At 45.6% G+C, this 27,500-nt stretch overlaps 2 protein-coding genes across 6 annotated transcripts in view; one reads left to right on the top strand and one right to left on the bottom strand.

Moving 5' to 3' along the window:
• The window catches only part of LOC142892310 (dual specificity protein phosphatase 3-like), a 7,753-nt gene extending 1,792 nt beyond the window's left edge, over nt 1-5,961 (top strand). Inside the window, exons 2-4 of one of the 2 annotated variants that reach the window (XM_076032358.1) lie at nt 2,940-3,172; nt 3,902-4,100; nt 4,190-5,961. In XM_076032358.1, coding sequence (XP_075888473.1) covers nt 2,940-3,172; nt 3,902-4,100; nt 4,190-4,241 — 484 coding nt within the window. In that variant the 3' untranslated portion in view covers nt 4,242-5,961. Of the gene's footprint in view, nt 1-2,939; nt 3,173-3,895; nt 4,101-4,189 lie in introns of both variants that reach the window. The other variant, XM_076032357.1, reaches the window with a different exon arrangement.
• A 4,245-nt stretch (nt 5,962-10,206) lies between these two features.
• LOC142892308 (thyroid hormone receptor alpha) overlaps nt 10,207-27,500 on the bottom strand; it is a 44,401-nt gene continuing 27,107 nt past the window's right edge. For all 4 annotated transcript variants that reach the window (XM_076032351.1, XM_076032352.1, XM_076032353.1 and 1 more), the window contains exons 5-8: nt 25,701-25,906; nt 22,847-22,993; nt 20,360-20,618; nt 10,207-18,533 (exon numbers count right to left, since the gene is read on the bottom strand). In XM_076032351.1, coding sequence (XP_075888466.1) covers nt 18,283-18,533; nt 20,360-20,618; nt 22,847-22,993; nt 25,701-25,906 — 863 coding nt within the window. In that variant the 3' untranslated portion in view covers nt 10,207-18,282. The remainder of the gene's footprint in view (nt 18,534-20,359; nt 20,619-22,846; nt 22,994-25,700; nt 25,907-27,500) is intronic.

Genomic DNA, 27,500 nt, shown 5'->3' with positions numbered 1-27,500 from the left:
ATCAAAAAAAATGCAAAACAGCTATTAGAGGTGACTGAGATTGCATCAGTGTGTCAATGAGACTGGACACATCAGTTCACTGATTGCTGGAAACGAACTGTAACTGACAGCCTGGCGGTTCATGAACTGGACGTAATGCAACGTCATGTTACTGAACATCTCCAAAAACAATCCCACATGGGAAAGCGTGACAGGCTGGAACTAAATATGTGAGTTTAAGGCAGGTATGGGCAAACTACGGCCCGGGGGCCATATGCGGCCCGTTAAGCTTTTCAATCTGGCCCGCCGAACTTCAAAAAAATCATATTAATACTCAATAAGTCATAAAATAGCTTTATTTCATCCATTTTGTCAGTGTTTTAAGAGTCATTTCAACAAAAAGCTAAACACGCTGGGGCTTCAAAGACACTGATTTTGTTGGAACTCCCTCATACATATGTATAGGCCCATCTGTCAAATTTTAGAACCCATTGTGACCCCACCAGTTATAAAGTTTACCCAGCCCTGGTATAAGGAGAGAACATCAATGTTTCAAAGTTCAAAAGAAAGACATCAACGCACAGGACAATGCAAATGTCTATATAAAACTTAAATACTTGACGTGTCGTTAAAACGCCATCTCAAAGTGAAACATGCGTTTTCAGTGTATGTAAAACTCTTGCATAATTCAGTGCAGGACAGTTTCCCCCCCCCGCGGCGCATCACTCACTTGTCCAATATGTACTCTTCTCATATTCAAGGCGTCTTAAAGCGAACCCGTGTTCTAAATTAAAAAAAAAAAAAAAGTTTCCTTTAAAGATTTAACACAGACGTCCCTTCACTGCCCACCGGGGGCGGCGAGCGCGCTAGCGCTGCTTCAGGTTGGAGCTCCTCATGCTTCTTTCATCGTGGCCTCCTTCCTGAGGGAGCACGTAATGGACGGAGGAGAAGCGCTGTCTGCTTTTATCAGGGCCTCGCGAACGCAGCGCGGCGCACCTGAACGCCGAGAAGACGCAGCGCACCCGCGTATCGTGTGCTCTGCGTGGGTGTTTTCTGCTTTGAAGCGTCTGTCTCGGTTCAGCCGTCTGCAGCCCAGATGTATAAATAGACGCTCCCGTTCAAAAAGTTTGAGAGTCACGGACTCATTTCTGCATTGAACTCCTTTATAAGCAGCTTCGTGAAAGAAGCCTCTGTTCTATAATCTCCTGGAACGCTATAAGAAAATTACTAGTGCAGGAAAATCAGAACGTGCTGAACACATTATGGGATGGCCGTGACAGTGAATGAACGAATGAAGACTTTATTTCAACCATGTGCCAGTCAAAGAAAAGGGAAAAAAAAGTAATAAAATAAATCAAAAATAGTCAAAACAGAAACAATGTTACCCCAACAAAAGAGTACGATGAAGCATAAGCTCGTGAAATCCCACCCCTTCCCCGCTACTCCCACAAGCACACATATTTACACATGTACATATTCACAGACAATAGAAAATAAATAGTGTAAATAAGCAATCTGTGGAAACACCCGGTTAAAGGCCTCATTCCTCCCCGTACCTTGTGAAAATAATGTGTTTGTGCCGCTTTTTGAACTGGGTCATGAACGAATATCAAGTGAACAATGTGTGTTCAACTTTACAAGTGGAATGCTTTAAAATTGCTATAGGAAATAAATGTTTCCGAAACAAAGTTTTGTATTACAATCACACATGTAAAATAGTGAGCGAAGCATTATGATTTATTTTCTAGGCTCTTTAAAACAGCCGGCTGTTAGTTTGTTCACATGCAATTTTGCGCATTCCCTCAATCACAGGCATTGAAAATGTTGCCATACTTGTTCAGGACCACCTTGACTGATATTTGCGCACTCATAATGATCACAGCGCACTCAAGGTAGACTGTTATGAGTATATGCTGTATAATAATGACTACAATGAGTCAGTGACCCCAAACCTTGGAACAGTAGTGTGTGCAATATGGTTTCTTTCTTCGGCTTGACGCTGTCTGCAGTTTAATCAGCGCCGAGCCGCCGTCGTCTCTATTTTTAGCTCCCTTGACGAAAGCGGGAGGTGTCAGTTGGCACTGATCTCCCACAGGTTCGCTGCAGGAAGCAGCAGACGTTTGTCGCGGCGCTGGATAAGGACACCTTCCCGACAGGAGGGTTGAAATGAGGGAGCAAAAAACGAACAGCGCTTCGGGGGATGTGAGGGCCGACGCCTGCACAGCAGTTTGGAAGGCAGCAGAGCCGATGAGAGTGACAACAGGAAGCGTTCACTTGAACAGTGTTTTCTATTATGAGTCTGTGGCCTGCCAAAGAACGAATGAGTCATCATCGGAGAAGAGCAGCAAGAACACACAAACATTTTATTCAGAGACTCGCAGGCTTTTAAAGTACCTGATTTAGTTGACTTTAAAAACTGTCCAAATAATGCACAAAGCAAGCAGTGATTTGCTTCCTGAGAGCCATATATCTACACATACTACACGTACATATATCATATAACAAGTTATGGAATAAATTGACATTGAATTGGCAGAATTGTGATCACGGTGGATTCACACACATACTGTATATATACGTTTTTGTTTCATAGAAGTTAAGGATAGACAAAATAAGCTAAGGCTTGAGTTTATACCCTTGCAAGGTTTCTTTTAAAGTAAAAAAAAAAAACATTCATCAAGTCCATCCTTTACTATTATTGCTTTCTCCCCATTCAGGAAGTTTGTGCCAAAAGAAACAAAAAAACATGCGTCTCTGGCAATCAGCTCTTTGTGATGTCACAAAGGGCATTGAGTCCTCCTCTAGTGACCGAGAGGAGGACTCAAAGACAGTGTAGCTTCCCACAGACAACAGCTGGGAATGATTTACACCTTTGCGCGGTTGGCCCACGGTTGTTCCAGTCGGAGCTGCTGTGCGGCGGCAAACTTGGTTGGCAGAATCACCTCTGTGTCGCCTCGCAGGTTCGTGGCCATGAACGTGATGCGTCTGAAGCGGCAGGGCGTCAGCCACATCCTGAACGCCGCCGAAGGAAACTCCTTCATGCACGTCAACACCAACGCTGAATTCTATGCCGGCACCGGGATCATCTACCATGGCATACCGGCTAGCGACACCGACCACTTCGACATCAGCGTCTATTTCGACGAGGCGGCAGACTTCATCGAGAAGGCCCTGGCTTACAAGAATGGGAAAGGTCAGAAGGTCGAAACTTGACCTAAATTCTCTTGTTGTGCGTGTAATAATGTGTCATTGTGCTTGGTACCATGTTTCCTGCCAATAAAGTAGCAAAGTGTGTGACCCTCTCAGATGAGATGCCCGAAGGAACACCTCAGCTGCAGCTACTTTGCTAATCTCTATAAAGGTCCAGTGTGTAAAATTTGGTTTGATTTATGATTTTTGTATCGGTAAAAGCTTAACATAATTGCCCATAAATACATTAATCAAAGTGTATACGAGCAGTACACAAAAAAGTAATTTTATTTTACTACCCCTGGAACGGTTCTCATATATATTAGAAGAGAGCAATAAGGGTCTTGCTCCCAGTTAGCTGCCATCTTGCACGGCCATTTTTTAAGAAAACCCACCTGACAGTGTCCTAAATGCGAAATGCGCTGGACCTTTAATGGCTGTCACTGTATACAAGCTTTCAGTCCAATGAATGGACGTAAAGATGGATGGAGCTTCTGGTCTCAAAAAGGCGGTCACTGCATTTTCTCTTTTGACCACCAGGGACCGCCAAAATTCATTATAAAAAGAAAAAGGAAAAAAAAAAAAAGAATACCTTGTTAAACTGGTTGAAATGTTTTGTTGGGCTAAATCACCATTAAAATCCATTTTTATGTGTCCAATTTGCTCTAATTGTACGTAAAAAAAAAAAAAAAATTAAAATAACTACACATTCCTCTTCGTCCTGCAGGCAAAGTGTACGTTCACTGCAGGGAAGGCTACAGCCGCTCGCCCACGCTGGTCATCGCCTACTTGATGCTTCGCCAAAACTTGGACGTGCGCACCGCCCTGGCCACGGTGCGTCAGAAAAGGGAGATCGGACCCAACGACGGCTTCCTGAGGCAGCTCTGCCGACTCAACCAGAGGCTGGAGGCCGAGGGGAAGCTCTGGAACAAGTGAGCGAAGCGGCGGTGATGACAGGCCTGAAGAAGAGCAAGAAGTATGACTAATCGCACGTCACGCATTTCCACTTGTTCCTCTACAGTTTTAAACGAGCCGCAGATCTGCGAGAGGCTCTCGAAGACGGTGAATTCTGAAAAATGTATCATTGTACCCTTCAGCCCCTTTCAGGCGCTATGTGGTCTGAGCTGTAGCGGCAGCCCGGCCGAGCGCTGACAATGCTTGCAGGAAGCTCCAGTGAAAGGATGGTTGGCTTGAAGATGTATTGAAACACGCATGCACTGAAATTGAAGTTTGGACCTCTTTTAGCTCATACACGGGTCTAAATGATGCCAAGATAAATTATTAAAAAGAGGAATTCACCGAGGTTTAAGGTTTTAAGCATTTGCTGTGTGTCCGATGCGCGTGCTCAGTGTGCGTCCGTGCACTGTTGTGATTAATAACGAGCTTCAGTTTTCAGTGGTGCTGCTGCAGCTGCGTGTCTGGCAGGGTATCAAATTATACACCTGGAAGAAAATGTCTGACAGGTTTGGTATTTTAATGTAGCCTAGTGCTGTACTGTACACACACACACACACACACACACACATACACAATCATAAAATGTAATGTGGAAGTCCCAAGTGTGCCATTTTCACTAAGTGTTGACTTATTATCTGAATATTTGGTTTATTGCGCTTCAGTCCAGAGTGACACACAAAGATGTCCGGTGTTGTTGTTTTTTTTTTGGTTTGTTTATACTTTTATATGTCGTGAACAACAATGAAAGTCATTACGAAAATGTATTTCAAAGGCAAATGTTGTGGGTTGTGACCTGTCAAGAACCCTTCTTCTGTCTTTGCGTACTCTCTTCCTCTCTTCCGCCCCCACCAGGCCATCCGTGGACACTGTGAGGATTTTAAAATGTCATCGGATTCCTTTTCAAGCACTGAAATGTTTGCGTTGGTGTGCCATTTGTTGTCTCTTTAAAAGTTGCACATCTATGAAATTGTTATCACGCTGAATCTACCTGCCCGCTTTGCTTCCGGAAACAACGTTTTCCACACCGCACAATAATTTGTCGTTGATGGTGAAAAGGTAATATTTTGTGCGATACGGTTGTAACGGTCAAGAAGAAGGAACAGTTCTGCTTTTGTCAACACCGTATTTAAATGGTTGTTGAACTGGTGTTGAAATAGGCTAGCTTAGCGTCATTCTTCTGGAGAAATTGGAAGAAAGGTCATGTTTTTGTTGCCAGCACCATAAGACAAAATGTAGCACCTGATGTGTAAACTCTATTGCTGATTACTTACAAAAAAAAAAAAAAAAAAAAAAGTCAGGCTAGCTGTTGCTAGCTGCTTGCACGAAGCTAACCAGTTTCACTGCATCCAAATTACAGCACAGACAACTCGTGTAAGTTAACAGTACATCATATAATTACACACAAACTGCACCAGTGAGTGTAACAAAGTCACACAAATCTCTGAGTGTAATATAAACACTGCCAGAATGTGAGAATAGTTTTCTTGTATATTCGTGGACGCCTCAGTAAACAACCTTTGCACATTTGTGTATTCGGATGTGTGTAGAATACGAGTTTTATATTGCACAGTTGCTTGCTTTTTGATATATGAACGCACAAGTTCACGTTTACATTCCGCATCTGCATGTGTTGCTGCGTGTATTTGTCACACTGTGCATTACAAAGCCCGCACCCTGTGAAGTCGTTGCGTCCGTTCCCGAGTAGGATGTGATGTACTTTGTTCAGAAGCATTCTGGTTTTCATGCTGCTAATTATGCAGCGCACTTTATCCAATGACACTTGTGATTGTCGGACGTCTCTTTTCTTGCGTTCAGAAATAAACAGAATATATCATGTCTGGTTTTCTGCTCCTTCTTCTACTACTTTGTGAATCATGGAACAATTGGTCAAATACAAGTTAGGCACAGCATACAAATAAAACGCAATCTAGAATAAAGACACAACTTTAAAACTAGATTTTAATCAAATCTTCTTGATGGATCTCGTCAGGTTCCGCAGGTTGGGCAACCACAGTAGAAGGAAGCTTCAGGGACACCTGGTGGACAACAAACTTAAGACAAGTCATTCACACACCAATTTCAATGTGCTGGAAACATGTTAAATTGTGTTGAGCTCGGGAAATAAAAGCTTTGCAGGACGGAATTGGAACATTTCGAGAAATTAAATGAAGAGTCTATCAACATTTACAACCAAATGCTGGCCAGGAGGCACTTTTACTTCTAGGCTTGTAGGCTTGGAAATACAATTAAGATAATCAAGAATCGACAGAAACAATTTAATTTGGAGTTCTAAGGTGAGGTGACAGTAATAACCGCTGCACCACCTGATCAAACAATTGGAATATGTATCATGACCTTTTTTTTTTTTTTTTTTTTTTAGCAAATCGCTTGTAATTCCTCACAAAACATTTCCTTTGCCCATCACTTCAACCTCCTGTCCTACACATTTTTACATTGTCTTGTAATATCCACCATTAGATCATTATGGAATATCAATAAACGGCTGACTGGACTGACGGCAAACACAGTTAAGATCATGCGCTGGAAAAACGTTTACATAATCATCGCTGTATGTATATATTTGGCCTCTAGAGGGAGCCGTAGGGCAACTGTTGTAACACCATTGCCCAGCAGTGACCAACACAAACCAAACATCAGTCTTAAAGAAGTATTACTCCGCCAAGACATCTGTCATCAACTCTGTGCTGTCCAGTCTGTATATGCTAAAACGTGTTTACTGTACTATGTACTATATGAAAACTATTGATTCTCAAAGTATGACTGCAATGGCGAACACGTCAATGCACCTTCGATGGAAATTGAAATTCTTAGAGAGAGGCTAACTGCTGACTGACTAACCGTGCTGTGATTCAGACATGGTGACATAGTGGCTTATGCTGGAACTGCGTGACAAGAAGTGACGCAATTATTCTCTGACCTCTGAGATCTAAAAAAAAAAAAAAAAGGCTTTTTAAGAATGTTTTCCTTTTGCCTCAGTAATCTTTTGAGGTTTTCTGAATAACTGAGAGCGGGACTGAATTCTCTGAAAACCCTCGAGATGGTTCTCGTAGCAGTAGATCAAAAGACGATGAAAGGATCACCACAACGCAGCGTCTCCAACCACGACGTTCAGGTTGACCTCAACCTGCCCTCTCCCTCACGACGATGCTCCACTCTGATGCTCCGGCGAGTCGTCTTCACCGAGTCCCACATGCCTTTAGACAAGCGCACCGTTGCCGCCCCTCCTCCTCCTGCTTCCCACTCAATCCCCTCCATCCGGCCAGAGGCTCTTTTAATAAAGCGCCACGTCTCGTCCCGTCTCGTCTCGCCTCATGGAAATGTGCGTTTCAGGGGACGACAAACTCGCACGCACGCTTGTATTATTAAAATCGACCTTTGTTGGTTGAGCTCCGCAGAGAGGCCCCTCTCCCCCCTCCCTCTGCATTTCTTCTGCTTCATGCTCTTTTTGGCCCCTCATCTGTTTGAACACACGATGGCTCCGCCCCCCTCCCTCGTCCTGTCAGACGCATAGAGTTGAGCCGAGGACAAGTCTTTGGGAGGGGGGAGGGCGGGATGGTAAATCTCTTACATAACATCAGTGTGCATGAATGGATCCAGGGGGGTGGGGCAGTCATGTGCTTTCATGTGCGGCTGTGTGTGTGTGTGTGTGTGTGTGTGTGTGTGTGTGTGTGTGTGTGTGTGTGTGTGTACGTGCGCATGAGTAAAGTGGACGGGGCTGTTGCGAGGTTGCCAAAGGGAAAGTGATCAGCAAAGGGCGACCAGATCCACACCAATATTTGAAAATGTTAGTCTTCTATTTGCGGTTCACAGTATATGAACTCAGATATACAATGGGAAACATTCTGCAGGAGTGGACGCTTGAACCTATTTTACAGTCGACTGATTATTCTTCACACTGCTTAATTTGCTGTTTATAGCAGTGTACATAGCCTTTTCATTTCTTTTCTTTTTTTTTATTTTGCATGCTTCTATTGTTATTTGCACTCTGTGCAGTCTTGGGGTTGAATGGAGCACGGTTACGAACAAAATTTACCTCGGGATTAATAAAAGTATTCTGACTCTGATTCTGAAGATAAAATAGGTTGAAATTTGGACAAACAACCATTCGCACACACAGACACACCTACAGACAACTTAGAGTTTACAATTCACCTCGCATGCAATGTTTTTCTATTCACGCAAGTCGTCTTTCTGCTTTCTGCCTTGCACTTCTAAAGCATTCGGATGTGTCACTTTCAGCATCACTGCAGAACCACTTTGCTCCACTCTTGGATTCCAAAGCCAGTCAGTGAGACGCTGGAAAACATTCTGTCCGATGATGTCATTCTTATTTTTTTCCCACACGAAAACAGCAGCTAGTGATAAAACAGCGACTACTGTGTTCAGCACAAGTAGCGATCAGAGTCGGTGCCCTTTTGATTTCTTCTTCTTCTTCTTTTGGTGCTTTCAACAGTTAGCAGCGGTCGCACCTTCATTTCGGCATGAAAATGCCAGGAAACTGGTGGACTGGAATCAAAGACAGCCAGCAATCTGCAGCTGTTAGCTACGAGTCGCAGAGGTCTTAATAGCTGAAGCTGAACTAAATGCAATCAGCCTCTCGATGCTGGCGTTTGACACCGTGACCTTTTGAAGGAGCAGTGAGTGGGCCTTGGCTTCCGTCACCTGGTGGAAAACCGTCTCCTCAAGTCTTGAAGCCTGTCAAATGCTCAGCAGCCAGGACCGGTTAATTGATGTGCATCTGTCAAGGCGCACATGCTCACTGCCAGTCATTTTCCCTCATCGAAACCGCTCAGAATCCACGTGTGAAAAGGCCTCCGACCGATACTGGCAATGCTTATGCAGCAAGCCGAGCGCGGCCATATACGAATATATGCAGCGTCAGTGAGTCCTGGCGCCGTCATCAAAAACACGGTGCTATTTTTAGAGCTCTGCTGGAAGCACTCTGGATGCTGAGAGAGAGAAAAAAAAAAGTCTGTAATGGATGTCCTGAACTGTCACAATGTATCTGTGTACAGGGATTCACTCTCTCTATCACACATACACACACACCAACCTGCAGCCCACCAGCTGTGCCCGTCTGTTACTCCAGATTGAGGGCGGGGCCGGTGGCGGGGCCGGGGGGAGTCACATACACTTAAGAGGAACTCCGATTGGCCGAGAGAAAAGCTGCTCGTGGTTGCATCATCGCCTCCACAACAGCCTCGAAACAAAATCTCACATCAGCTTCTCTCCCACCGGTGAGAGGTATTAAAAAAAGAAAAACGCCCTCTTTCCCCCGATTTAGCAAACTCACTGTGCCTGATGTTACAGTCGGGCTCGAGTCTCATTGCGTAACCATCATCTGTCCAGTGTCCTGGTGCTGTGTGGGGCTTCAAGGGCAGCATCACGCGTGGCTCAAGCCTCAGTGCCCGGAGTTGGAGGTGGTTTCGGGGGTTCCGTCAGGATGGAGGGAGGAAGGGGAGGGGGGCGGGGGGGGGCACAGTTTAGGCGCCACGTGTGGGTTTTGTCGGCGTCATTCGGACAGTCGCAGCTGTTGAAGCTACTACTACTGCTGCTGCTGTCAGACCTGGAGGCTGAGCTGATGCGACCTGGAAACCTGGAAAGTATTGCGCGACCACAAGCAGGAGCTCGCGGTGTTGGCAAAGGCGCTTTAAGATAACACAACTTAACACAACAAACAATTTTCCCTCAGCCGAGCGTAAAATTGTTTCCACCACTTATCGCCACTTATTATTTTTTTTTTCTTAAGTTTGGTGTGGAGATGTGGGCGATCAGATACAAAAGGCCAGAGGTTATCTGGCTGTGGAGTTAATTGAACAAAACCAATGGTAGCAACCAATAACACCACATGAAAAGGACCCAAAACCCCTAAAACAAATAACGGCTCATGATGACAGCCAAATATAAAATGTGGTGACTCGGCTGATAAAGGTCACTGGTAGAAAAGTGCATTTGCTTGGCCTGAAAAAAAAAAAATTAAGCCTAGCTCATATAAGGAGAGCGCAGGCGAGTCGACCCGCGTGATTCCCGGCCAATAAAAAAAAAGAAAGAAGGCAAAACCGATATCAAATAAACTTTAATGCTGAAAATGAATGTCACAGAGACACAAACACAAACAGCTTTTGAGCCACTGAGATGCCATTCTCTTATTGTGCCATGAACGATTTTTCTGACAGGAAAAAACAAGACAAACATCAAACCGTGCCCATTTACAGACCCACAACCAGCTTTCAGAAAAACAAAAAAAACAAAACAAAAAAACAAAATAAAAACTCTCAGACTCACCAGGGGCGCGCCATCCTCTCTTCTCACTCGGCCTTTTTTTTTTTTTACATTCAACACTGTGCACTGTGCCAATAACTCGCTGGCTGCTTCGCCAACGGGAACGAAAACAGCTGAAGCCTCCCGCCCGCGTTGGGGACTCGCCGCCCGTCTCTCCGACACACTATGGCCGCTTGATACTGCATAAAGTCACTGTGGATGGTGGAGCAGCAGGGAGCCGCCGTCGAAAACAAGAGAGGACGGCGCCGTCGTGGCCGCAGTCAATTCTGGGCCCCTCTTTTTTTCTTTTTCCTCCCCGGGGCGATGGCTCCAGAAAATCGTTCCTTCGTCCAAGGCACAATAAAGCGGCCCGCGTTCAAAGTGCGCCAATGAAAAGTCGTTGCATATTTGCAGTCGAGGAGATTGAGAAAGAAAGAAAAGCAAAGCAAAGAAAACAAAAAGCTCGATCGGCACGCGCGGTCGTATTTTCTAGGAGGTTCTCGGCTGCTCCCCGTCGATTTGATCGCCATCACTAAACTGGGATTCAGCCAATTTTTGTTTTTCTCACAGTGGCCAGACATTGTTTTTTTTTTTTTCCCCATAAAAAGACGTTCCCGTCCTCTCTTGGTTTGTCGGGTCAGAACGCACGTTGGGAGACAAATTACACCTGCAAGCCGATGATAAATATTTAAGAGCATGGCTTTTCATATTTCATGCTAGGCATTCATCATGGACGTAACAAAGCAAGTGCTGTAGTTGAAATCCTTTTTTAAACTTGTGTTTCCCCCTCCCCACCACACAGAGTCACAACATTGTCACCATGATGTAACTTTCCAACCAAAGTGAATCCTCTCCATCTCATGGAGCTGGGACATCAACTGACTATATATATATATTTTTTTTTTTTTCAATATTTTTAAGTCGTCACTTTCGTCACTTTCTATTTCAAAATTCTCTGTCCGACCCACACTTTTGAAATCTTTTCGGGATCATCGTCACCCCCTGCCCCCCTCCGCCAAAGTCGCGTTTTAATGCAACCGTTAGTTAATTTACCTTGATTCAAACAACCAGTGACGGCCCTCCCAGCACAAAGCAGTGCAATGAGGTATGAATAGTTGTGTCAGTATATATTTATATTATCTCTCTTTTATTTGGTTTTATATTTTGTGATTTTTAATTACGACTTCACTTTTTTCTTTTGAACGGTGACACGTGTCAATATCAATGTCACAACACCGACGTTATAATACGGCAGAATTTTACATTGCAAGAAAAAAGAAAAAAAAAAAAGAAGAAAAAAAAAAACGAGCCCCAGTCTCAGGTCAGCGTGGTTTAGAGTCATCCAAAGACTAAGGTCGGGATGTGGTCACTGTGTTCTTTTAGTTGTTGTTTTTTTTTTTTTTTTTTGTATTTACCCCCGAGCTGGAGTACAAGCACACCCCAAGCTTAGCTTATGATACAGGCCAAGCAACTGTGGAAAGAAGGGTTCAGGTTCAATCACCTTCAGTCGGACTAGCGAGGCATTTCTCTTTGTAAACTGTAGCAAATGCGTTTTTTCCCCCGGAGAGGTATTGTCCAAACACTCAGCCAGCACGGCACTGCCTTCATCGTCAGGTTGTAACCATTTGAAGAAGCGCTGCAGGACGCCCGTACGCTACTTAGACATCACAGATTAAAATTTCCATGAAATTCTGATAAAACATTCTCATCCGGAAGGATGAAACTGCTGTGAACTTGTGAGTGTTTTCCATGAGTTACAGGTTGCTGAAAGTTAGTTAGCTAGTTAGCTTAGTCTTAGCGTTCCTGTCGGCTATAAGGGGTGAACTTTTGAGCGATAAAAATATAGAAGCTAAACTATACAAAGGGGATTTAAGGCTTAAAAAGATATACTGTATAAATATACTCTGTGTTCGGGGAATTTTCAGTGTTGGAGGCAGCGTTGGTGTTGAGTGACAAAAAAAGGCGGGAAAACAAAATGTACAGTAGCTACAGGCTGCGGGACTTTCGAACCTGCTCCGAATCCTAAACCGATCTACCTCTGGATCCAGATCAGTGGCGACGCTGGCTAATGGTTACACTTGATGATGAGATGACGATTTATATACCTGCTAATTCATGTATTAGGAGTTCATGTGGACAATACGTAGCAATCGTGTTGTGATATTAGCTTGTCTCTGGTCAGAACCAGAGGTCGGCTACGGTCAAATGTGTTATAGGGTGAACAAGCCATCAATTCAAATCTTACCATAGTTGAAAAACCTCAACCAGTTCTTTGCTGAACCCCAAACTAGCCAAACTGAAGGTGATTTGAACGCTGGGCCCACAGGTGACAATTGAGCACGAGCTACCACTGCACCAAATGATGGTCTAAAAGTGCATATACAGCCATTTTTCTCACAGTAAAGCATCAACACAGATAGACAAACATTAACTTACCAAGTATATCAGATGCAAAGTAATAAAACATAAAAGAATCGTCATAAAAAACAGCTTTTTTTCCCCTCTATTCAAAATAAAGTCACTTCATCTCTCGCTTTAAATTCGGTTTTTCAGTCCCCCCCACCCCCAAACCCACAACACCAGAGTCTTTATAAACATTTTCATATTTAGAAATAGTGGATCCCCCCCCCCCCACCCCTTCCCGACAGCAGTCAGCCCACGCGTCCAGAGGTTTTCTTTTTCAAAAAACCTCTTTGCGAAACTCACCCACCAAAGAAATAGCATAACCACAAACACTTGGTGCACAACGAAAAGCAACATCAACAACATCGAAAGAAACGACATGAGCGTGGGACTTCACACTGCTTCTGTAATCGTACAATTTCAATATTTTACATTCCACATATGGACAGAATTCCTGCAGGGATTGTCTTCTTTCTCCACCAAAGAGTGCTAAGCGATAGAGGAGTCGGGCTGGGGTTTCCCCGCGACTGTGTGTGTGTGTGTGTGTGTGTGTGTACAGTTGAGGGGGGGGTGGGGGTAGGAAGGGGTGGGGGCGCGAGGACGTGAATTATTGGGACTGAGATCGAGAGAGACGCGTAGGACAGGAAGTAGCAGAGGAGCTGGGGGGGGGGGAGCTGAGGTGATGGGAAAGGAGAGTCGCTCCAACGGAAACAGATGTCGCTGACGTGCGCGCGCGCGTGTGTGTGTGTGTGTGTGTGTGTGCACGCGCGAGTGCGTTTTCCCTGGGCAAGCAGTAAAAGTGGCAGTCTGTGTCAGAACGAGAGGCGCGAGGGTTTGCGGTTGTCGTGCCGTGACGCTGCTGCTGCTGCTGCGGCGGCCGTCACGCTGATTCACATTTGGATTTATTGTAAACAAACACAAATCTTGACTCCCCCCCCCCCGTCTCCTGGCCCCACCCCCTCAAGTAGGAGAGACTGTGGAGGAGGGGGCGGGGGAGACGCGGGCTCCAGTGTTGCGTCCCTACTGGTTTCCAGCTCAGCTGGTTTTCTCACCAAATAGATTGGTCACAGACCAATGCTGCTACTGGCGATTTCAAAGTTGTTGAATACTTTTGGAGACTCGAGAGGAAAAAGAACTACAGGCACTGACAAAAAAGAATGTGTCTGTAATTTAGGTGGGTATTTTCAGGCCGAGGTGAACCAGAGGACACAAACGGAGTTCAAATACGTCGTCACTGCACTCAAGTCGATTTTTAAGGCCTCTGTATACTTTACTTCAGTATTTCGTTCACAAAATATGTGTACGTTCTACTTCTAAGTCATTGGAAAAACATGTCTCTTACTTTTGTGTTTCAAATATAAAGATTCTGTTCAAGGTCATTTACGTATGTACGATTAAAGTACATCAGCTTTTGGGGTCATTTTTTACGCTTTTAGTACGGAGAAAAATAAAAATGAAGAGAATAACATTGGTTGTTGTTATTAAAAGTACAAAGTAACGTGGTAAATTGTTCAAAAAGTTATCCAGCCCAAATCAAAAATGTTACTAGTACAGTGGACGGTGGGCTGCCACTTTAAAAACTGTTGTGCGTGTGTGTGAATATGCGCCGAATCCGGTGCCAGTAGGGACGTAACGCCGGAGCAGGTGGTAGAGATGTCGGGGGGGGGGGGGGGGGGGGGGGGGGGTTTAGAAGGAGGGTCGGACACCGACTGGTGGTCTGTCTCTCAGGGATGCTGGTGCAACTGATCATGGCTGAAGGCAGTGTGCTCTGTGGTGCTGGTGAGGTGTGGGGGGGGCGGGGAGGGGAGGTCTCCGGTGATCATTTGGCTGAGAGAGAGAGAGAGAGGGAGGGAGGGAGGGAGAGAGAGAGAGAGGTGGAGTGGCTCTCTACCCATCTTCACTGTTCCACTTCTGTTCAGGAGGCATCACGAGCTGCAAACGATGCATCATTCATTCATTCATTCATTCTTTCTTTCTTTCTTTCTTTTTGGACTTTTCACGCGGTGGTGAGGGGAGTCCTGCTCTGCCACATGGAGTTACATCTCTATCTCTCTCTCCACACACACATACGTACATATATATGTATATATATATATATCTATATCTATATATATATCTCTATGTATATCTAGAAATATAAGCTTCTGTATAACGTCTCTTCTGATCCGTCCGACCTCTGTGAGGCACATTGACCATGTGATTCACAGTGATAGTGAGCCAACGGGGGGAGAGGTGGTGGCGGTGGTGAAACCTCTGCTATCCTATTGCTGTGTCTGTGTCTATGTGTGTGTGTGTGTGTGTTATACGCATATATATGTATACATATGTGTGTGTGTGTATATATATATATACATATATACAGTATATATATATGTATTGAATATACTGTATATACATATATAAATACACAAATATACATATATATATGTATACACATATACATACATATTTAAATATATCCCTGTGTAATCAGCACTTGAGTTTCTATTTGAATACCCTGCAACATAGGTGAGTGAGTAACACTGAGAGAGTCGGACCCACGTCACGGTCCTCCGTGCTTCCGACCGGTAGCGAGATCAAAAATGAAGATGACGTGCAGTGTGTGTGTGTGTGTGTGTGTGTGGCGTGTGAGTGTGAGAGAGTGTGAGAAAGATGTTGAAGCGAGTGTCACGGCAGGCGGGAGGAGAGTAGAGGTGGAGGGGGAGGGGCGAACAGGACGGGGCTACCGAGAGATACAGACATTTTGTGTGTGTTTTTTTTTTTTTTGTCTTTGTTTTTTTTTAGTGCAACAGAAAAAAAAAAGACCTGATTCAAAGTGGATGGCAAGTCCGCGTGGGGTGAGGGTGGATGGTGTGTGTGTGTGTGTGTGTGTGTGTGGGGGAGGGGGGGTCGGTGGAGCCCATCTCAGCGTCGGCGTTTCATCTCAACGGTAGCAGTTTTTGTTGTTGTTGTTGTTTTTTTTATCCGAGACGGCTTCGTCGCCCCGGAGGAGTCTCAGTTTGAAATGGCTTCGCTGTCCATCCGATGGCTGTGGGAGGGGGGGGCGGGGGGGGACGAGGTGGAGGGGCCGGGGGGTCCGAGGTGGAGCGACAGCACCGCCGACTCACTGCGTCACCTCCCGCAAGTCAAGCCGGCCAGTCACTCATCCGTCGGCCAACGATCGTCGGAGTCCCGGCTTCCAGCTGTCTTCCACCCCGACCCACGCCTCTCCTTTTTTTTTTTTTTTTGTTAAACGTTAGCGCGCTGAATGTCACCATTTGGCCAGCGCCCCCCAAAAGCCCCTACCCTCCCCGTCCGCAAAATCAAAGTGACGGTTGGTCCCCTGTGGCGTGGCGTAAAAATGAGAGAGGGAAAAACGAGAAAAAAAACAACGGATGGAGGAGGAGGAGGAGAAGAAGAAGAAAGAGTCCATCGCCGTGTCAGCCGTCGAACGGACGGGTCCTTGTTGTTGGCAACTCGTGTGTGTGTGTGTGTGTGTGTGTGTGTGTGTGTGTGAGCAGACCGAGGATGAGATGAGAGGTGAGGTAGACTGTCGGGTGGGCAGCCAGGCTGGAAGTCCAGGTCCGGGTGACAGCAGGAGGCCTGCAGAGGGGAGTGAGCCGCCACGACGCACCCCCCTCACTCCGCCGTCACCTTGGGAACCAGCGCTGAGCCCCCAGCGCAAAAAAGACGGCGGCGGGTGTGTGTGTGTGTGGGGGGGGGGGGAGAGTGGGCTGTTGGGTGGGTAGGGTGGAGGTGGGCGGTGGCCTCTGCGAGGAGGAGGAGGAGGAGGAGAAGAAGAGCTGGCTCGAGGTGGATGAGGAAGAGGAGGAGGCAGGACGTGTAGTGTTTGTACATGAGATGAGTGTAAAAAAAAAAACCAAACATTAGAGGTAACATTAAAAAACAAACAAACAACTGTTTGTTGAGTGTGTAAATACCTGTGCGAGTCTGTCTGTGGTGTGTGTGTGTGTGTGTGTGTGTGCGTGTGTGCGGTGAGGTAATGACTACAGGAGGTATGTTTGAGATTTGTGTAACTGGTTTGCTTCCGTCTCAAAGTACGTGGCCGAGCGAAGCGGCTGCTTCTCCACAACGACCGCCGATTCTCCCCCCCCCCCCCGAAGCGGCTTCAGCGGCTTTTACGCTAGCGGGTGTGAAACACACAGTACTGACTTCCGCGGTCGCGAACGCTTTCCGTGGGTTTCTGGTGTTTTTTTTTGAATGCGTCCCTCCAGCCTGAAATCTGCTGCTGCTGGAGCTGCATCCATCCGGCGTGACAAGCCGCATTAAGTGAAAGAGTGAAACGCGCCACGCGAAGTAGGGCAAACACGCTGGCGTCGCCCTCAGAGGGGGGAGAAGAAGAGAAGAAGAAGGAGGAGAAGAAGAAAGAAAAGAAGGAGAAGAAGAAGGAGAAGAAGAAGAAGGAGAAGAAGAAGAAGAAAAAGAAGAAGATCCAATAAATATAAGTTCGGGAAAATGCTAATTCCCCGGCGACTCGAAGCTAACGCTCCCCAACTCGTTTTTTATCTTCTAAACTTTCTCATGTTTCTCTGATTCACTCAGCCGCTGTCGTTAATGGGAGTTATGTACCGGCGCCGCTGTTGTACAGATTACAAAGGTAAGTGCTTCTTTTCCGAAAGAGCAAATCCACTTCCATCACTGGCACCTGACACTCAAACATTTTTTTGTATCTTTTTAAATCTATGAGGTAAGAGTGTAGGAGTGTGTAGGACTTTGTGCGGAAAAAACAGTGTGTGTTTGTGTGTGTGTGTGTGTGTGTGTGTGTGTGTGTGTGTGTGTGTGTGTGAGACGAAGACAGCCACAAGTCAAGAGTGTGTGGGAGGTAGGTGGACACACACTCCAAGAAGCCACCCCCCCCCCCCCCCCTCGCTTGCTCCCCCTGGTGGACGGGGTGTGACCGGAGGAGGGTGCACAGGTGTGGCGGTTTGGATACTGAGCATCAGGACCTTGTAGGAAGAAAAAAACAACTACAACAAAAAAAAAAAGACACTTGTTTGAGGCGTCTGCGGGCCCCTCAGCGCGCACCAGTCCAGCCGAGGCTCTGACTTTTGCATATACGTCTAAACTACTCGATGGCGGTGTTGGCGATCGAAGGGGGAAGAGGGGACGGAGGTGGGTGGGTGTTGAACTGGCGGCCGCGAGCGTCTATTATTGTTGCTGTTGTTGTTGTGATGGTGTGAATGAACCTCTCTGAGTGGAAAAGATCCGGTGGCGATGGCGATGGCGATGACGATGACGATCATGTGACTGCTGGTGGCAGGGATCTTGTCGTTTCAAAACGGAACAACCGAAAAATAAAGAATACGGGACATTTTCCAGGGCACATTTCCCAAAGAAGGGCTGGAAAGTTCTCTTCTTGAGTTCCCCCATGTTCTCTCAGGTCCAGACGTTGGGAGGGGTGGTGCGTGCGTGCGCGCGTGTGTGTGTGTGTTTGAGAGTGTGTGTGAGAAGTACGCGTTCCACATTGGCAAATCACACGTCCTGGTCCTCGAAGACCTCCAAGAAGAGCGGCGGGAAGAGTTCGTTGGGACACTCCACCTTCATGTGGAGGAAGCGGCTGGCGTGGCAGGCGCCGATCATGCGCAGGTCCGTCACCTTCATCAGCAGCTTGGGCCAGAAGTGGGGAATGTTGTGCTTGCGGTAGTTGATGTAGTGCTCGAACGCCAGCAGGTAGGCCTCCTGGCACTGCTCGATCTTCTCCACGCTGGTCAGGCCCGAGCGGTCTGAGGAGGAGGAGGAGGAGGAGGAGGAGGAGGACAAGTTACATTTGACGTACGGAACATAAACGGCTTTTAAATAGTTTGGGCTCTCTGACTCATTTCCGCATTGAACCTGCAATTAAACTACAGAAAGGAGCTATCAGAAAAATAGTTTCCTATCTACAAACAGCAAATAAATGATCTAGCATCTTAAAATTTATCGATATCGTATACCGAAAAAACGTAGAGTTTCCTCGGTTTGAGTAAAGAATAAAAGTCGTACACTAACACTGTATTGTACAAGTGCATTGCTGCCATACTATAAAAAAAAGGGCTTTGCTTCACGTTTTTACGTGATAGTTTCACGTTTTTACGTCATACTTTTCACGTTATAACGTGTTACTTTCACATAACGTTATATTTTCATGTTCATGTAGTAATTATCATGAAATAACGTGATCAGTTTTACGTTATTTCACGTGACACAGAGCCCTGTTCTTTTTCCTAGTGCAGCTCTCTATCCAAGTTAAAAAAAACAAAATTAAAGGTAGAATGAGTAAGGATTACAATGAAGAATTGATTGAAATGTGATATAATCAAGAAGAATACATTTAAGAAAATTCACTTCTTTTCTTGCTAACGGATATTCTGGGTGATTTCAAGTATTGTACAGGACAGGCAAAATAAATCTGCTTCTTTTCCGGCTACAGAGTTTGCAAAATTTTCTTGTGGAATGTGAAAATATATTCTCCAAATTTGTATGAAAGTGCTTTTGCCAGTTAATTTAACTGAAATTAAATTGAAAACTTATCGTACATTCATTCATTCACTTGTGCAAGGGCTTGGCCCAGAACAGACAAACTGCTGATGTTATTCTATCCCTGCCTTAACACAATCTTAATGTGGTTAGTGTAGAACAGCCCATGGCCCCCCGCAAAAGAGCCGCGAAATTGGAAATATTTGTTGAATGTGCACTTAAAGCATTCTATATTTTTTTCTCAAACAACTTCATACTTTCCATTTACATAACTGCAATAGCCCGAGGCGGCTCCATCACTCCAAATTTAATTCCGAAGGCTCGCTCAGGGTTCTGCCAATGTCCCACATAAAGCACGTTAAACATGTTAGGGGTTTGGAAGCCAATCGGATTCCTTTTAGTCAGGACAAAACTTCAACGCTCCCTTAAAAGCCCCAGAAAGGAGGAAATCAATAACTTAAGTCAATCAAAATGAATGAAATGGGAACATTGCTGATCTACACCGACCTGAGGTTTATATTTATAGCACTTCAAAGTCACGGCAGAGTTTTTAAAACCACGGGACCTATATGCAGTGTATATGTATAATGCTGCAGTTCTCAACGCAATGACAATGACAAAGGACCTCTTCCACGATAAAAACGTCACTCTTTCGGACCATGCTGCGTGTTCCCCTGATCTCAGTCCAATTGAGAACATTTGGGGACGGATGACCCTAACCCAGACAGTGAAGCCATCTTCACCACTTTGCACAACCTTCCCACTCGCCTTCTGGACACACTCGCACCAAGTGTGCCGAAACCAATTTTTTGAAGTGATCAACAAGAGTGGTGGAGCTCCTCCTTACTGAGTGTTTTTTTTTTAAACCCCTTTTTAATTGAACTTAACTTTAACTTCATTTCTGTTTTGAGGGGGTTTTAGGGTTTTGATCAGCTGATGAAGAGCCTATTTAAGTCAAATTGTTGTTTTCAATAAATGACCTGCTCAAATCTTTGGTCTCTTGCTTCCATTTCTTCTTGAAGCTCTACTTAGAACCTTGTTTTGGTCTATCAGTTGATCAGGAGTGTCAATATCATCACGAGCGGCGACTCACCTGAGCTCATGAGCAGCACGGCCTGCATCAGCGCCACCTCCGTGTCGTCCAGGTTGAACTGCGCCAGGCTCTTGCCCAGATCGAAGATGGCGTCCGACACCACGCCCAGGCCGCCGTTCTTGAGCTGCTCGCGCTTCACGGCCATCTCGCCGCTCAGCGTCAGGGTCTCGCTCTCCGGGTCGTAGCGCACGGCCGCCCGCAGGGACATGATCTCCATGCAGCAGCCTTTCAGCAGGATGATCTGGTCCTCGCAGGGCAGCTGCGGGGCACACAGTACTTTAGCTAAGTGCGCTTCCGTTACACCGAGAATTGCGCAAACAAATGTAAACACCCAAAAGCAAACATTCCGTTTACGGCTTACGCACTTTACGCCATTCAATGGAAACACCAGCAAATCGCAATTGTACTTTGTCGAATCTTTTGGAAATATCGCTTTTATTTTGCGAAAAACTGTCACGGAAACGCAGCCACTGACTCGGCAACTCATCACAAGGCACAACCGTCGACGCCGCGACGAACACGGTGTGCGAGTTCCGAAACGAATCGCTCAAAACTCCAGAGTCACTATGTTGACCAATTACAACATGGTTCCTCTTTTCTATCAATTCCAGGTCCAGACAACAAGTGACTCTTGCACGATTGAATACGTGGTTATTTCAACTGCATCGGTATGAATAATATCAAGCAACTGGCTGCACGACCCTAGCGCTTTTCGACTCATCTCCTCCTTTTCCCTCCGTTGCTATGCTGTGAACGAACGGCTCGCTCAGTAGCCCGGGACAACTCGCAAAATGGACAAATCACCCAGTTTCTCTGGGAGTGCGCCGAGCTTGTGAGTGCGTATGGATTTCTAAACTCTCTGGGAGACTCAACTAGAGACTTGCCAGCACTAGAGGGCCGGGACCAGTCTATAAAAGTAACTGAGCTGTTCCAATCTGCGGTGGGATGATGGTGTTTAACCACGGCGACCCCACTAGGTCCTGTTTTGGTTTGTAACTTCCTTATTTTAAGAATTTTGGAGAACATTTTCACCCAATTTGATTTGCAATTATCGTAATCTCAGTCTGCTTTGGTGTGGAACCCGGGAAGAACAGTCTTCACATTGTAAAAAAAAAACACGAATGGGGATCCTTATTAAATAAACAAATATATAAACTAAGGGGTTCTGATAGCTGACAAAAGTATTTTGATGTTGATACTGCGAGCTAGCCCCGCTCATAACAAAAGGGGCTTATCCCCTGAAAGAAGCTGCTAATCCCTTCTCCCCGAGAACAACCTGCAAGCCACCGAGACCGCTCTTGCAATATCGGCGACGGCCGCTCGCTGCACCGCCAAGCTGGGAGACGCAGGGAGGTGACGATGCACGGACAACCCGACGTCCCGTCAAAGAGGCGCGTTTCAACGAGCGGCGAGTCATTACATCCTCCAGTGAGCAGGTGAGCGAGAAAGAGGAGGAGGAGGGGGGGGAGGAGGAGGAGGAGGAGGAGGAGGGGGTCGGGCGTGGGGGACGGCAACAGCTGACACGGGATCAGCAGGCGAGTCGACAGCCCGACGGTGGACACACAGAAGCTGAATCTCAGAGGCCACAGGGCAAAACTGGTCCTGCTGTGATCTTTGCATTGGGATCGTCACTACTGCAGGAGAATCAGTCAGGATGTGCTGAGCATATTATGGGATGGCTTTGATAGCCGTTGCCTTGACTGTCAAATTGAATGGGATTTTTTTTTGGGGGGGGAGATTCAATATCAAGTGTGCAAAGTTGAATGATTTAAAATTGCTAAAGAAAAATGCAAATGTTTCCAACACTAAGCTTTGTATTATAATCACACTTACTGTGGTTGTGTGAGCTGAACTACGAAAGAGTTAACCGAGCATTCAGTTTTAAATCTTAGGTTCTTTAAAACAGCCGGCTGTTAGTGTGTCTCCACATCACTTTTAATTAGACATTGGAAATGGTTTTAATGAAACACTAAAATGTTCTCATACTTGTTCAGCACATCTTGACTAATTTTCGTGCACTCATAATGTCAAATTAGTCAATGACTTCAAACTTCTTTTATGGAGGGGTTCATAATAAAGTGGCCGGTGAGTGTACAGACTTCTGCATCAGCTCATAAAAAATACATTGACAGCCGGATGCCCCCGCCCCCCCCCCAAAAAATGCAAGATTTAAAGATTATTCACCGTAAATGATTCATTCAAAACCAAACTCTGCCTTGGTGGGTGGAGGTAAAGGAGCTGAAGGTGGTCCCGGAGGCTCTACTTTTAACAAAAGCTGATGAATATTTCTCATAGCCGGCGGCTGCTCAACCACTTTAGCTGACAGTGAAATGACATAAATGTCAGCGTGTCCCTTCCTCATTTAAGAGGTCAGACAGTCATGTCGCAATGGGACAAAACTGGAGCAAACAGGCGACACAGCGGCCCGACATCACCGACGTAACGGCGCCATCAAGCGTCAACCACGCAGCATCCACCGGGCCTTACCTCCGAGAACATGGGCAGCTTCTTGGCAAAGTCCACCACGCGCGTGATGGCAGGGGTCATGATCTTTGTGAACTCGCTGAAGGCCTCCAGGTCCACCTTGTCGCCGTTGCAGGTGGGCACCATCGGACCCTGGCCGATGTCGTCGGACTGGAGATGGGGGGAGGGGGGGGGGGTTAGGCGGCACAAAACCAGAGATGTTAGCGTCCGCTGATCAAAACTGAGGAGTGAATGAATGAATGAATGGACAAAGTGGTGAGTTTGATGAGTAACATCACATGGGCCGTAGTGAGAAGTCAGATTTGCACTACAGTTCCAAAGTTTGGGGTCAATGACTCATTTCTGTATTGAACTCCATTCTAACCTCTTTCACGAAATAGTGATCTTCCATGCTCTGTGATCATTACGAGAGCAAGAAAATCGGTCGGGATGTTCTGAACACGAATACGAACATTTTAGTGTTTAATGAAAACCATTTCCAATGTCTAATTAAAAATGATTGAGGAAAATTACAAGTGTGTAAAGTTCTGTGTAAACACACTATAAATTGGACTTTTGGTTTTGGAGCCTCTTTTATGGTTTAGCAAACCCAACTAAGTGTGATTATAATACAAGGCCTTGTCTTAGAAATGCTAACATTTTTTTAGTTGACAATTTTAAAATGTTCAACTTGTGTAATAGACCTGAGACACACTTGACACACACTGGTTCTCCTGCACAAGTAAAGTTCTTGGAGCACTGCAGTAGATCATTCCCGTGAAGCTGCTCATAATGGAGTTCAATGCAGAAATGAGTCAGTGACCCTCAAACTTTCGAACGGCAGTGCACGCCTATGTAAATTTGTTTAGTGAGGTCCAACTGGAACACTAAGAGGCAACAATGAAACAACAGGGACATCCCGAGAGAGACAGAGCAAGCGAGCGAGCGAGCGAGAGAGAGAGAAAGAGGAGAGAGAGGTTGACAGACTAATTAGCAGCAACGTAGACAGTTGCCAGATGGCGACTCACACGGAACCGACTATTTATTCCAGGCTCATTCATCAGGGACAATGCACGTTAATAAAACACTTAGGGAAAGCCAAACATGCCAGAATTGGCCGTGAGGATATTTCATCTTCCGCGTCCTGAGGAAGAGGTCAAAAGACGCGGCTGACAGATCTTAAGAGGGAGGCTGGTGAAATGAGGCCGACCAGAGGAGGAGGCCCTGGTGTGAGTTCCACAGGGTGTGTGTGGCTATGCTATGATAAAAAGCAGATAGCTAGGCAGCCATTAGCAGCTGTTTTTTTTTTTTTTTTAATCTTTATCTGCTTAGCCACGACCAGAGGCTCAGTCATTTGAAGGTCCAGAAGAGCTAAGTTGTACTGTGTGTGACTGACGACTGACGGTGAAGAGGTCAGTGGCACCCGGCGGTGCTTCGCTTGCCAATTAAAAGGAGCTAATAGACCTGAGTCACGGCTGGAAAGTCTGTGACACAGCGTGAAGAGCGAGACTGAAGGTTCTGCGTGATGGACTCACTCAAGACGTCAGTGTCAGCGAAATTAGACCATTTTTTTTTCTAACTCACTGGGCAGTTTTTGTGTTACTGTGTATCACTCATCTTAATGAGATATTACAGCTTGCTCGTGGGTTTCATTAAAACCGTTTCATTAATAGCAAGTAAAAATGCTCTGGATGAATATACAAATTTGTACTTATGTACAAATTTTAATATATTTATCAGCCTCCTCTTTTCTGCTGCTTAGTAACCTTCCAAACTTTGCTTTCGACAGGTTGGCAGCGAGCGCACGTGCAGCGACTGCCGCTCGTGCCTATAAGCTGGAGCTGCTGCTGTATTTTTTTTTTTCTTTTCTCCTGCTGGACAGATCCTTCGTCCTGTTCACCTTGAAGTACCCTCCTCACCCCCCCCATCGCCCATCATCCGTTTTTTTTAGTTTTTTTTTTCCCCCAGCAAGGCCTTCAAAAGTACCTTTCATCTGCAAAACACGTCTCGGCCTTTGTGGGACGGCTGCTTGGTAACAGTCACCTTGGCCTTTTTGCCTTTTTTATTTTTTTTTTGGCCATCTGCCGAGTTCACACATGCATGTACATGTGCATCCAGCTTGGAGGGGTCGACGCAGGGAGGAGCAGGGAGGAGCAAGGAGGAGGAGGCCGCCATGGCCGCTCTGATTCCAGAACCAAACAAAGGAGCCCACTTTTATATTTCGAGATTTGAAGAGGAGGCCGCTCTTAGACAGAGGTTGGCGAAAGTGTTTACATTCTGTACTGAAGTAAAAGTATGAATACCTGAGTTAAAAATACTCTGGTAAAAGCAAAAGTACTGATTCAACGCCTTTTTTAAAGTAAGAGCCAGAATGTTACATGTTCTGAAATGTACTTCAGTATAAAGTTAAAATGTTTTTTCCCCCCCATGAAGAGAACAATACATTTGTAGATGATTTTGCAAAAATTAAAAAGTGGTGAGAGAAAAATCTGGACTCAAGTGGCAATGAGGTATTTTTCTCTGTACTGAACAAGGACCCCAAAGCCGGGGTACTCAAAAATAATCTCAAACATAACTACAATAAATAACAAGTGAATTATTTTGATCAGAATTTGTATCTTTTTAGCACAACAGTAACCAGCATATTCTTTCCAATGTAAGGAGTAGAAAGTACAGGTATGTGTGTACGAATGCAGGGGGTGTGAGAATAATAAATAATAAAGATACGTGAAAAATCTACTTAAGTACAGTGACTAAGTATTTCTACTTTGTGACTTCCCACCTCTGCTGGCAGTGTAATTAGAAATAATGTGAAGCATCAAAACAACATTGTATCAAAGCGAATCAGATCTGGAGGAGACAGATGATGAAAGCCCACCAGGAACTTGCGCTTCTGCTTCCAGCTGGAGCCCTGGGCGTTGGTGTGCCGGTGGGCCTCGGTCACCATGCGGATGAGGTCCCACTCCGCCGTGTTGGGCTCCGGCCGCGTCTGCAGCGTGCGCACCATCTCCTCCTTCTTCCTCCGCTGCCGGTTCTCCTCGATGAGACGCCGCTTGGCCACTCGCTTCGACTCGTCCAGCACCACTGCGGCCGGAGAAGACAAAAAAAAAACAAAAACAAAAAAAAAAACGAACGTGAGGGAGGTGGGGAATGATCGCAGCGGTGGGTGGAATCCTCGGAAAGGTCGCACCCGGCAACGTCGGTACAGTGGGGGAAAAAAAATGCAAAATTTGCATTGGAATTTGTCCAGTTTTCAATTTTTTTTTACAGTCAAATCACGAGGCACGTGCGGATTGCTGCACGTGCACTGTTCTGTTGCGCCGAGGTCAAAACTGGATGTTTCTGCAAAATAATACCAGGAGAGACTTGAGTTGTGTTATTTTTCTTTGTTAACAAAAAAATAATAATAACAATTTAAAAAAAAAAAGAAAATCTTCAAATATTAATCACTTGACTTTCTTTGTGTCCATCTGGTGCTGCAAGACCTTTAAAAAAACAAACACAAAAAAGTGTCGCTTTTCCTGCAAACGTGTCGCAAAAATATCTCACATGTGAGATTTCAAGGGTGCCGGAGGAAAAACCTTTTACACCATTGTGCGATCGTCGTGCTTTTGTGCTCCCAGCCAGCGACAAATTCGTCGTAACACATTAGTTTTTTTTCACCCGCGTTGCATTTACACCAAAAAAGAACCTTGGGCTGATTGTCGCTTTCAAAGTGGAACAGCGGCGGCGGCGGCGGCACATTGAGAGATTTGTGACCTGGCATCAAACACACACTGTCATCTTTTCATTAACCAGCAGCTGTTTTTTTTTTGTTTTTAAACTAAAGAAAAAAAATAATACATAAGAGTCCTTTATGTGCAGTGACTGGGCTGACTCATGCTGCGAGTGCTTTTAGAGCCTCAGCTCTGATTCCACATCCCCCACTGGTTCCTCTCTTTTTGTCAGTCAGGGGGGGGGGAATAATACAAATAAAACCCATATGCTTCAGGTCAGCGGACGACTGACGTCACTCTTTTTTTTTTCTTTCTCGCCCACATGCGACGAAGGAGAAATGGGGCAGATCTTGAAGCGACGGCGGCAGGCATCAAGCGTGATTAGATTTGATGCCAGACGACATTTAAAACGCCCCATGGAATATTGAATTGGGGATGAAATGTCAGGAGTGTCGCTGGATCCCCAGCCGTCTGCTCCAGAGGGGTTCACTTTTTTTTTTTTTTTTTCCTTTTTTTTTCCGGAGCTGCTGCCTCTGAGAAGTTGTCGACTTTTTAATGGCGGAGTCGTCAAATTGAAATTGCTTTCCAAACCGTAAAAGAAAAATCCCCTCCTTATTTGGGTTTTGTCTCGGTGCTGACAGAACACTTGGCTCATGCATGACGTCGCACTGCTTCCAGTTTTTGCATTACATTAGTGTCACTCCAGGCGTGGAGTTTGATGTTGCATGTTCCAGGGGAAGGGCGTCTTAGGTTACCGAAGACTTTTTGCTTTCCTGATTGTTCTTTTCTCGCAAGACTGCCAAGTTTGCGCAGTGCAATGTTCTATTATGCTGTGCGCTGATTCTATTTGCATTCCCAACAAATGGCACCACAGCTCAACATCCAAAGGGCTCCTGGCACCTTGTGGATGTATTCTGAGCTCAGGCTGAATGAATCTGTAATAATGAAAGTGGCGCTAAGCT

Source organism: Nelusetta ayraudi, unplaced genomic scaffold, assembly GCF_046127955.1.
Source record: "Nelusetta ayraudi isolate G7.1 ecotype Tasmania unplaced genomic scaffold, CSIRO-AGI_Nayr_v1 ptg000034l, whole genome shotgun sequence".
Classification (NCBI taxonomy): Eukaryota; Metazoa; Chordata; class Actinopteri; order Tetraodontiformes; family Monacanthidae; genus Nelusetta; species Nelusetta ayraudi.
The sequence above is the reverse complement of the archived record's forward strand: the minus strand, read 5'-3'. Positions and strand labels throughout refer to the sequence as shown.